Here is a 12,834-nt window from a genome sequence, read left to right as displayed (position 1 = left end):
TCCAACCAAAGCAGCATTTCACTTTGTGAACATGCCCTCAAAATTCAACAAGTGCACTATGCCAAAAAAAAATGTTGCTTGAAAACGGCAAAGCAGCAATTAACTCTTTCGTTACCGTGCCTATAGAATCGATCAATTTGATAGACCATTTTTCTAAGTGTTGCTATACCTTTCCATTAGAATTCTTCCACTAGCAATATCATGCACCCTCTGAAATGGTGACAGAACTTTAGCTATTTCTCAGATTTTACGGTTTATGACAGATTGGAGGCCTGCAAAAATAAAACTTTAACTGGAGGTATAGTCTAAATTAGCCTCCAGTACTCCTAGCACTTCTTCAATAGAAAGACTCAAAATATGCACTTCGGTCAATTTGGCAAGATCATTTTTAAATAACAGCAGCCACGACGACACAGAAGCTTCTCTCGGGTTGTCATTTTTGTGATCAGAGGTAAACGCTGTTTCAACAATGACTCAAAGAACGGTAGATGCTGATGAGTGTGTGTTATTTCGATAATTTTGTTTTATTAATATCAAATGGAACTTTATTTTACCCCTCTTTATCCATCGGCACTTCGACAGCGTATGCACAAATTATTACGAGCAATCCTTCCCATCGTGCAGGGTTTGCACCCACACAAGAGCATGCAGTCGATTACAGACCGACCTTCAGTCGAAGCTTGGCAACCTGTCTAAGCCTTACATTCTGAACGCAGACTGTCCAATTCGCCTTACGCATTACTGTACAATATTGTGCAACATTCCACATTGTCATATAACACTAAACAGGAACTGAACAAAGCACGTGAAACCTCTAGAACCAGCTGAACGCAAACTAGATCACCTTGCTTGCTCAGAAAAGCTGATCAAACAAAATAGTGAAGTATGAGGAGGCTTCTGCATGTTCCCTAACTTGATAAACATTGCTGGAGAGCCTAAAGAATGCATTACAAACAGGAACCAGGTGGTTGCTGTAATGAGTAAAAAATTCAAAACGATTATGATGCTCCCTAATGCAAAATTTGAGCACGGCTCTAGACGCGTTTTCATTTTACAGTAGAATGCAAATGAAGCAAAGTGCGGAACGACTGCCTCGCTAATTGGGAGATTGTAAAAGGTAGCGCATGGGTGATGCTGATCCGTGGCTCCGATTCACACCAGCCGCTGCACCGACAAAGCTCTGCTCATGTGGCACTTTGTTTCCATATACAGTAAAAGCTCGTTAATTCAGATCTCACAGGACCGAGAAAAACATCCGAATTATCCGAATGCAGAATTAACCTCTGCTCACGCGGCGCTTTGTTTCCATATACAGTAAAAGCTTGTTAATTTGGATCTCACAGGACCGGGAAAAACGTCCGAATTATCCAAATGCCGAATTAACAAATGAACAGGAAACACAACATTAAAATCAAGTTGGAAAAACATACGTTTATTTACTGAAATATTTTGAAATAGTCGTATGCTTTCTCACACAGATTCCGGCTGACATCACAATTTTTTTTAACTCTTCCAAGTGGCCAACAGCCCGCAAACTGTCGGAAGTGCTCTGGCAAACGTCCTCCAATATCAAAAGTGCCTCTGCGACTTTTCATGAGGTGCAATGAGGTTGCGGCTGTGCCACCTCGCATGACTCTTCCGTCTGAATTATGGTCTTCCCGGGTACCTGTGACATCATTAATCTCTTCATCGGTCAGGAGACCAGTCGTGGTGACACAATGAATCGCGATGTAGTCCTGAAGGGTCACATGTGTAGGAAGGACAGCATCAAAGGTCGGGCAGTCATCATCGGTGGACTCGGCTGACACCTCGTCGGCTACTGCCGCATGCCTGGGCCTCGCAAAACCGCTGTGCCGAAAACAGTTGGCGATGACTTGTGGAGGTGTATTTTTCCAAACGTGGGTGATGATGCACACTGCACAGAGTAAGTCCACTTCATACAGCTTTCCAACTTCTGAACGTAAGATCATTCGCTGTAGCAGGTGCTTTCGATACTTGAACTTCACATAGTAAATGATATCCTGGTCCATCGGCTGAAGGGCACATGTAGTGTTGGGCAGCAAAAAAACTACCTCGACGCTCTTCAGTTCGACCGCACAGTTATGTGCACTGCAGTTGTCAACAACCATAATTATCTTGCGGTCCTTACACATGAAGTGCTAATCTAACTACTGCAGCCAGCCTCGAAAACTGTCCAAGGTCATCCAAGCCTTCTTGTTTGCTCTGTACTCGACAGGAAGGCTTCTGATGTTTTTAAAACGTCGCTTATGCACCTTCTCGATGACAAATGGCAAGTGCTCTGTGCCAGTCATATCGGCGACAAGAAGCACGGTTATCCTTTGCTTGCACTTTGAAAGTCACCATCTTGTCAGGCAGAGCTCTGAAAAACAGCAGTTTCGTCTGCATTGAACACGTCACTTGGTTCATATGCGGCGATGTGCTCAAGCAGCTTCACATTCTTCCACTGGGTGGTCACGCTTTCATCAACGCTGGCCTTTTTGCCGCACATACTTCTGAGAACGAGTTCGTGTCTCTCCCGAAACCTCGCGAACCACCTTTCTGAAGCTCTGAACAATTCGATGTTCATCATTGCAGCGTACCTCTCACTTTGTGCCATGATGAGAGGTCCGCTCAGAGGCAGATGCGCGTTGCAACAGTCAGTAGCCCACTGGAGCAAAGTTTTTTCGAGCTGGGGATGAGCTGCAGTTCGCAACTGCTTTTTTGATGCATGAAACTTCTCGCTTTCGAAGGCTTGAAAAATCTGTTCATTTTTCACATACGTTCCCAACGTGCTCCGCTTAATGTTGTACTTGGTCATTATGTGCTGTCACGATTTGCCATTCTTCAAAGCCTGCAAAATTTCCACCTTAGTCGCCAAGTTCTTGGCTTCGTACTTCTGCTGCTTTGCCGGCGTTGCCATCACTGCAGCGCACGATGGTGGTGGCATGCGAAACACGGTCACAATGAAAAAAGAAAACTCCGCAAGAAGAGATGATGCAGACTCAACACTAGGGAAAAGGGCGTCGAAGGCGCAGCGGAGCAAAGGAAGATAACACCAACGTTCGGTGACGCTGCGATTGCCCCCACTAATTGACGACGAAAGCAATGCCTCTCAGGTTTCGGTTTCACCCCAGTGGTGCCAGTGCTGCTTTACCACTTCCATGTAGCGGCAGCCATCAGCATTTGTCCAAATTAACTGGTGCGAGGCCGAATTCTGACGAATTAATGAAGCTTTGGTCCCATAGACTAACATGCACTTGGCCGGGACCAATAGAGCCATCCGAATTATCCAAATAACGGGGGTCGAATTAACAGGCTTTTACTGTATAGTATCGACGGACATGCTCGCCACATCAGTGAGTAGACGACGTGCATTACTCTGGCGCCATTTCATAGCGGTTGCCGCCACAGAACACACATTGCATGGCACTGTGCTTTTCTTCTCACGCTTTTGTCATACCCTCCTCCTCTGCTGTCCACCTCATGGTTCCACTGCACTCTCCTCCTCCATTTTCCTCCACGCACTATCTTCGCTATCGCCGTCTTTCATCCCCTGCTGCGCCCTGCGTTTGCTCTTTCATTTTCTGCTGTACTCAATGGCTAAATTATGCTGACACTCAACGTAGGAACGGGCGCCTAAGAGCTGTGCTCTAGAGCAAATGCTCCCTGTAAATAGGAACTTACCCGTTTTCACATTTGCAAAGCTACTGATTTCTCGCATAGCATGGGCAGCATTATAGCTAGTATTCACGCCAACAAATTTCCATTCTTTTTTATTGCGTCAAGAGCGACGACCTTCAAGTCCAGCTTCGGGCTGCAACGGGGCTGAAGATCACGGTCTCCCAGCCCCAGCATGGGTGCGGCCTAAGACTACGACAACGTAGTCCCTTAGGACCAAATAAAGTTTCTTGTCTGCCTGTCTGTCTGTGACTTGACTTACAAAAATTGGGAACTAGAAACTAGGTCCACACTTTTCTACCAGTATTTTTTTTACTCGCGACTTAAACTAAAAGTAGCAAATCATTACTATCATTCATGTTCCGTGAGCTGCCTCTTTGAAGTTTCACAAAAGAATCATCAAAAATTGTCTCAACAATTACTGCTATACATAAATTAGAGCACTCGGGATCAGGCCATAATACACTAGAACCTCATTCATACGTCCTGGCAAAAACCGCGAGGAAAAGCTTAATAATCGGGAAAACGTACGATCCGAAGTAACTAAAAAAATTAGACAGCCTGAAGTATTGTTGATATCTAGATAATGTGAAGCATCGCGTGTATCGTTGTCGCACGAGACGCCAACACGCGTCGAGTTGGTGGTGCTCCGGCAACCCGAGATGCATTTTACTGTTTTCCTATTGCGTGTTGTTTTGAGAGGGCTATGGAAAACTGAAACGAAATCGAGCTGGAGGGCGACGTCGGATGCCGCCAAAGAGAAATGGGATGCCTTGCAGCAGGGAATGGCAGCGTGTTTGAATTATTGCCTACTGCAAGCATGCAGTACGCTACCAATGGCACTACGCACCACAGGCTGTAAAACACATACGTGAAGATGCTTATCGCAATAGGTTGGGCTGTAAAACACACACGTGAAGATGCTTATCGCAATAGGTTGGGCGGCAACAGCTGTAAATGCGGCGTGCGACGACCCGGGCGGAGATGCTACAGTTGAACCTCGCATAACGAAATCAGTGGGGAACGTGAAAAAATTCGCTTTCGTGAGAATTTCGTAGCTGCGAAATGAGATGGCACAGATAGGTATTGCGCCACAGATCAAAACTTTAGTGTCGAAATTTCGTTGGCCTACTCTGGCAAGCTTTGCTCAAGGATATAGAACCACACTGCCGACAGTACAAAGTGCTCCGCGTGCGTCGATCAGCAGTGGCAGCACTGCCATGGAGTGATATTCTTGGTGAATTGCTTTCGGAGGTAGAATCGCTTTTGCGAGATTTTGCTTAACTCGGCACCGGACGCAAAGCAACAATGCTCCACACAAACAGCAGCATTTCCCCAGCACACGCTGTCGCCTAGACGCCGACGTGTCTGGTATCGAGCGCGAAAGCGATAGTATCTCATATGCCCGTAGGCAATCGATCAAGATTACGATCCCTTCGCTCAAATCTACGTCCGGTGTCGAATCTGCACACGATGCCTGTCGGGTGGCACCGAAACCAGCATTCTTGAAGCAAGGGATGCATATTCCCGGACTATCGCTCAATCATGGCCCGATGCATGGCATTGCATGCTGCAACTGCCATCTGAAGCACCACTAACAATTCCACGTCGGCGAGATGTGGGTTACCTTCTTTTTACGGTGGTATTTTATGCAGTTTTAGTGCAAAGCAACCGGATTTGAGCACATTTTGGAGCCTACTAGCCTTGCGCGAGTAGGTAATAGGCAGGGTTACGTTCCAGCAAATTTCCTTGATGCGAGATTGTAGTACAGCGGTATTTCATTGCCGAGAGGTATGAAATGCATTGAATCCTATAGGCATTTGGCAGGGATACGAAAATATTTCATTGTCACAAGGATTTCGTTGCCGCGGGGTTTCGTTATCACGGTTTTCGACGGTACTGGAATCAGAAATTGCGTGTGCCGTCATTTTCACGTGAGATGGGCGGCTATATACTGTTCTCAGGCACGCGCACCTCACGCCTTTTCTTGTTCACATGGGTATACCGGCTGGAAAACGTATCATACAATCACAGTTTGGCGATGTACTAGATGTTGGTGCTGAGAAATCGTGTTTTCTGGTAACGTATGAACCGGTAAAAAATTGGCGTAACTCTTTTGGTCGTTTTTTGTGTTCTCGATTGCGAACATTGGCACCGGGAAAATGTATCTAACGGGAACGCATCAATGAGGTTCTACTGTATTATGTGTCGCAGTAGACGTTGAGACTGCTGTCTTGAAATGAAATGTTAAAACACAGAGCATCGAAAACGAGCACATTTCTTGCGGTAACGAAAGAGTTAAAAGCTCGAATATATCACATATTAAAACAACAAACTAACCAGGATCACAAAAATATTGAATATGATCTTCAGCAATAACACTACAACATTGCCTCGCCAGCACGCAAAGTAACCAGCAGAAACACGTGAGATAGGAACATCTGGTGACATGTTTCTTCGAACCGTCAGGCAGTTCAATCAGCAACTTTAGAGGCACCTTCTGGTAGTGGGACATCAAAGATGATTGGTGCGTTGACTGGCCTGTAGTGAACATCACAGATGGCCGCATTCACAAACACCGTCTCGCCATCAGTTGTCGTACCGTGGCCTAAGGTTAAGAACGAAAATTGACAGCAGAACAGTCAGGTGCATATATAGCTAACACAAAATAATCAACTATCTCAATCATTCCCCCATATGCTGTAACAAAGTGTTGGACAATTCTTATTACAGTCAAGCCTCACTACAACAAACACAGATATAATGTATTTTTGTTTTTCAAGTGACTTTATTATAGTAAGGTTATACTATAATTATCGACATTTTTTAATGCTCACCCTGCTTGGACTTCATTTCATGTCCACAGTAGTTTACAAATAAATAAACAATAATAATCCATGGATGCACAGAGTGTAACCTGCTTAATCACCTTTATTATCCTAAAGGATATTCTTACTGCAGAAATCTTTTTATCAAATGGGCACATTTCAGCAATTACTCTAGCTATGTATTCACTTAAAGGGGCCGTGACACCAGGCTTTCGAGCTTAATTTATGCATTTCGTGTTAAACTGTGCACGTCTCAAAGCAAGCTGGCAAATTTCGAGCGCGTGTTTTAAAGTGTTTATATCAATGTCGAGCCGTACAGAGGTCTAGCTACACTGATGGGTGACGAAACGAAATACTTTCTGCATGGTTAAATGTGCATGGTATATGCATGGTTTCATTTTCACATGTGCACCTTGGTGGTCAGCCCAAGATACAGTAAAACCTAACTGATATGTTCCTGTTTGCTATGTTTTCTCAGCTCTTGTGATCTGAAACGCTGGTACCACTTAGTTCCTATGGTTCACGAGTATTAGCTTCCTGTTTGTTGAGTTTCCATTCCTGGTTCAAAATATGTCAAAATATGTCAATGTCAAAATACTGACGGCACACCGCCTACACGACATCGTTGGCACCGCCTACGTCGACCGCCATGCGACGCCGTTGAAAATGGTGAATTCGCAGCGTGTGTCAGACATCCCTGAATTCTCGGCATGTCTAATAATGTCGAAACTACAGAGGAGGTGGACAAAGACACAAGCGCTTGCCTCACACCCACGTTTGCAGACACTGTCGTGGCCTTCAGTACCTTGTGCGCTTATTCCAATACATCCGGCTACTTGGAAAGTGAAAAAGGATTGCAAACGCTCAAAAAGAAGCAGTTATTATGAAACATTTAGCTCGAGCACCAGATGGAAATTACAAGCTTCAATGTTTCGCTCACAGCTATGACTGCTTCCAAGTGTTATTTATGGCTATGACAACTCCAAAGTGCTTGGCGTTTAATCTAAACAAGAGGCAGCGATGGTGACCTTTATTTAGAAAGTTTTCAGTAGTTTGTTGTTTTTCTGTGTAAAGTCAAATAAGGTTTTGTGTGAGAGTAGCATTTCCTCAATATTAACCTGATATGAATCTAGTGAAGCAAAGATTAAGACAATAATGACGCACCAAACAGGAACAACTGATGGTACACAGCTGAGTGGCTACTGATACATTCAGCTGATACGCAGCATAAGACATCTGCAAGCAAGGAAGCGATAAGCTGGCGCTCTTACCCTCGTGGATGTGACCAAAGACATGGTAGCGCGGCCGCACCCGGTTTTGCACAACATTCAGAAGCTCGACGCAACCCACGTGACGGTTCCGGACACAAAAATCGCCATGGCCGACCGGGGGAGTGTGTGTCATGAGCACGTCCGTGTCAGTCGGGATGCAGTTCCATTTTTCAAGCAGCGCCTGCCCCCGCTGAAGGTTGAAGGCCCAGTTGTTGAACCGCGGCTGCCTGACAGCACAGCGGGGAGGTAACAAAAGAAGAGGCATGTCACCAGACTGGTGTTGCTGCTGAAAGGTGGTCATACAAGTCCATGATTCTGCCACCACAGCGGCAACTAGCTTCTTAGAAAGCGACAGGTGTAGATGAAGGCAAATTCGTCTACACTTTTTATCTACGCATCTTTTTCTGGACGAACCAAGGAAGTAACTGTGCCAAGTGTTATACAGTGTCACATGGTGCATTTCCGATAATGATCAAACCCAAGTGGGATCACAAAATTCTTGATCACTTTCTTCAGGACTGAGCGCTCATACTGACAACTTCCAGCAGCTCATGAGCCTACGAACCTCTACGAACAAACAGGCCAAGTACCTTCAACATTTATGCTATTTTCTCACATTGAAGGGTCAAATTTCTTGGTGCCACACACTGAGCATTGGTGGAGGCGAAGCTTTTGCATCCCCTCCATCGTCGCAGTTGACTGAAAGCAGGTGCATCATGTCACCCCATCATCATGTTATGTCATGTCAACATCATGTCATGTCATATGGAGACAGCATGCATGCTGTCGCCACTTTGCCATTGCGGTCTGATGATGTCACTGCTTGTGCCAACCAATCGGCATACATTTCTACCTGTCATCCCACCTTCCTCGACTCAGCACAACCTCCTTCTCTCCACAGTCTTACTGCCACCAGCTACAACACTCTAGCAAAAGATACCACCAGGATATTTTAGTGGCTAAATATAGCAGTCTTATGGGTGAGTTAACTGAACTCTGTCAATTTCACATGGATTCTATTGCTACCAATAAGCTCCAATACGTAACACCAATTAGTTGCCTATAAGGCCAATAGAGTTTGTGATGGTACCAATAGCTTCCCTCTATTTGTTGCTAATATGACTAATAGACTTGTGTTGGCGCTAACAGGGTGAAACACGTAACAGCTATTTGTTGCCTATAGGATCAATGGGTTAATATTGGTACCAATAGGGTCCAACAGCTAGGAGCTATATGTTGCCTATTCATTTCCTGTTGGACAAATAGGGAATGCAAACATGAAAATGAAGAAGCTGGAAAACAGTGCAAGTTGCCGAATTACTCCACTGGGCCTTTCGACTAAATCTGTACTTGACAAGACGGGACGAAGAAAGCTTCACCTCAAAACAATGCTTATAGACACCTTGAAACACTGACCTACTATTTTTGCTTGACTTTCTAGTCACCTTTAGTGTGTCTATGCAATGAGGTACCCACCAGGGAGAGCCATAGACCTTGAGGCCATAGACAGTGGCCTCGGCATCCTCCAGGTAGGTGCAGTTGACTAGTTGCCGCTTGACACGGGCCACAGCGTCTTCGAGCACAGCTTGTTCACGAGATTTCGTATACCAAGTAGTGGCAGGGTCAAAGGACAGCTCGTGGTTTCCCGCTATGACGAACTTGTGCCTGTGTGGAAGGGTAGCTGGACGAGTGAGGTTGACAGAGAAACAATTAGAGTCAGTCAATTAGAGCGATTGTCATTATCATCATCATTACCACCAGCCTAGTTGTATCCACTGCGGGATAGAGATCTCTCTTATCATTTCCGATACCTGTGTTTTTCACCGCTGACCCCCATCTTACAGCTGCAAACTTCCTCATTTCATCGCACTACCAAGTTCTCTACTGTCCTTCACTGCAGTTGCCTTCCCTTGGCACCTATCATTCTGCATTCCATCGCTTATGATGTGGTCCATAATTTCCTCTCAAGCTTCTTTGTCAGACACTGTCGAAGCTTGGGCAAGTTGGTGTGACATTCTTTTTTCCAACAGCGCAAAAGACAAGGTCAAGATGAGTGCACATACACAGCACTTGTTAACCACCAAGTTTCTGCCCCATGTGTTAGTGCTGGTATAATGAATAATGACACTTATTTTCTAAATTCTATAGACTCTACCACGTGCCCGATGCGCCTTCTCCCCTGGTTATGCTCCTGCTATCGGGTGGACAATTCTTTCCCCTTTCATGAAATTTCCTCCATCCACCTCGCAGATTTCCACAGAACTCGTTTGCTAAGCCAGATTGATGCGACAGATGCCAGAGAAAAAGAAAAGAAAAAGAAGAAAAAAAATTTTGATGCTGCAAGAGAACGGTTGTACCCCTGTGGGAGTGATAGAGGGCGCCACCATTTCATTCCAACAAAGTCTTTATTATCCGGCATCACTGCACTTACATACACATCTTATTCTGGGTGAAACAGACAAGTAAAGCACCCAAAGGTGACACACAGTGTAGGGTGCTCCCTCGAGGACTCCTCGAGCATTCAGCTCACTCTCCTTGCCTATGTTGGCACATGTGTGCCGCTGGCATGTGCACATATAAGTAGGAGGCCTACGTGTTTCCAATGGTTGTTGTTGTGTAGCCAGCGATGCAGCAGCTCCTAGTATGTGGGCAAAACGTGTTGTGTTGTTTGCCTGTCTGATCTGCCTTGCTTCGTGCTACAGACGGGAAACAGCAAGCTGTACCCCCAACAGCTACATCTTGTACCTCAAGAAATGCCAGCTTAGCATGAAATTTGACAAAGAAGAGGGTCTGCGAGTATCCGAAACTTATAAAATAACAAATCGAACACTTTCCTATTCGACCGGTATGGCAACAGAATAGTCACTATTTGTAAGAACAAATAATTTTCCAATCATTCTCAATTATTTTCAACATCGTCAACTGCGCTCGGTAAAAGATAAAATTGGAAAACACGTATGACAAATTTAATCCCCACGGTCATAGTATGCATAATGCATAAGAAGTTATGGTGTGAAACGGGCGACGTCACTCAGAGTGCCAAAATTTACTCGCTAAATCACAATTATTTACACTCTCAGAATGGTTTTGGGCATGTGAACTAACTATATTTATTGCTTCCTAAGGCTCCATATGTGCTTCTAATAAGCAAGGCTTGATAGCATGCAATGCAATCATTATGCAAGCAATGCAATCATCATTATTTAACACTAGGAGGCAAACATTGCTTTATAGCAATGGTGAAAACAGCTGCTCACTATCTGGAAACTATCCAAAAAGTATTTCATATTTAATTTAGTCTCAAATATTACTACTTGCACACCCCTTGAAAGTGAAAGTAGTGAAGTTGCGCCTGAATAAACAGTTGGAAGTTGCGCCTGTCCTGTCTCGCTTGCTGTGTGTTGTGTTTTTTCGGCGCTATAACCCTCTTCTGGAAACATGCACCAACTAGCCCCCCAACAAGTATTACACCCCTAAGACAGTATATGCCTCGCACTTTAAAGGTACTGACAACTGGCCAGAATGTGTTGTGAGATGTTGCTGGAAATGAAGTGACCATGATTTATAGTGACAGAATCCAGCACGCTGTTTGCAATTTAAGTAGGAATTATAATTTCAAACTGGCAAATAAAGTCTCAAAAACCAGCAAGTGGCGAGACCTGGCAGTGAAATCTTGGTGCTTCGGATGTATTCTATGAGATTACCGTATGTAAGTCGACAGGAAGTTACAGAAAATCGATCACTGCTTTTTTGACTGACTCTGAAGAAATGAATTAATTAATGAACGAAGGAATGTGCATGCAGCAAGCTCGCATTACCAACACACACAAAATATGTTAGTATACTTCATCAGGCGTATGCAATACAAATATGTCGAATTTACTAATTCCCGATATATGCATGTACTGTGTCATATCGATTATATGTGTGTATCCAATTCGCTTAAAATACGCACTAAGCACACTTATTTCTGTCATCAAAGACGGTCTCCGTAAACGACCACTTGCAGCAATTAAACTATACATACGTTATCGCGGGGGCGATATATAATTTCATATGTAACGAAAGTGTGGCGCAATTAGAAAGCACAGAACGGAGTCTGCAATCGGCCCGGCAATCGCACACGTCTCATGATAGACCGCAGATTTCATTAGCACAGTGCACCCCATTTCGCTGTTCGATCACTATGAGGAAGTCACCCAATCTCATTACAAATGAATGTTTTCTTTCTCTCTCTCTCTCCCTCTCTCACTACGCGCGATTTCGTGTGCACTGCTACTGAGCGATACCAGCATTATACCAGCGCCGGCGCGACTTCCGAGCACACGTTCCACGTGACCATTCACATCCGAAAGGAAACGAAACTAGTCTAGCCACCCTAACGAAACTCACCCAGAAACGCGCTAAACGCGCCCACTTCGTGGGGCGATCCCTTCTTCGTAAAATCGCCGGCGTGGAGCAGTACGTCACCGTCAGGTATCGGGTATTGCATGCGCTGGATCGCACTGTGCGTGTCCGAGATGCACACAAAACGCACGGCGTCATCCTTGATCGGCGTGTCCAGTGAAAGTGGAGCCACGGTGCGCACCGTCTGGGTCGTCTTGAGCCGATTCCACGCCGTGTGGGAGTCGTGGGTCAACGGGTTAACGGCCACTGCACCGCTGCCCATGTTCGCGTTCACCCAACGCGCACGCCCGACCTTAGTTTCGTTTTCAGAACAGCGGGTGCTCCAGGAGCAACGGATGGGCAATCGCCAGCGATTTCTGCTGGAGACCGATAATGGGATCCCATCACGAGGATGTTTTTACGTCACCGCGGGGAAGCGAAGGGTCGCGCAGCTGCATGGCTTTAGGCATTTCAAAACGGGATCACAGCGTATCAAACCACGCAGAGCAACCAAGCTCGCGACAACGATCAACCGAATAATCAACACGAACCACGAACGAACGAAACAAGCGCTATAGTAATTCCGCACTCTTCTGCTGTGGTAACAAACTAAACGTAATCTTAAATCCATTAAATTTTTAATAATAATAAAATAATTTACTTCACGTTCA

The 12,834-nt window shown here is 45.1% G+C and overlaps 1 protein-coding gene across 1 annotated transcript; it reads right to left on the bottom strand.

Moving 5' to 3' along the window:
- Nucleotides 1-6,014: 6,014 nt before the first annotated feature.
- LOC135907349 (UPF0046 protein C25E10.12) lies at nt 6,015-12,746 on the bottom strand. The gene is made up of 4 exons (XM_065439035.1): nt 12,170-12,746; nt 9,254-9,458; nt 7,778-8,004; nt 6,015-6,286 (listed from the first exon to the last, which is right to left on the bottom strand). The coding sequence occupies exons 1-4, from the start codon at nt 12,444-12,446 to the stop codon at nt 6,153-6,155; spliced, it is 843 nt and encodes a 280-aa protein (XP_065295107.1). The 5' UTR covers nt 12,447-12,746; the 3' UTR covers nt 6,015-6,152.
- Between the last annotated feature and the right edge of the window lie 88 nt (nt 12,747-12,834).

The sequence above is a fragment of the Dermacentor albipictus genome, chromosome 10, assembly GCF_038994185.2.
Source record: "Dermacentor albipictus isolate Rhodes 1998 colony chromosome 10, USDA_Dalb.pri_finalv2, whole genome shotgun sequence".
Taxonomy (NCBI): domain Eukaryota; kingdom Metazoa; phylum Arthropoda; class Arachnida; order Ixodida; family Ixodidae; genus Dermacentor; species Dermacentor albipictus.
Note: the sequence above shows the minus strand (reverse complement) of the source record. Positions and strands in the feature narration are given on the sequence as shown.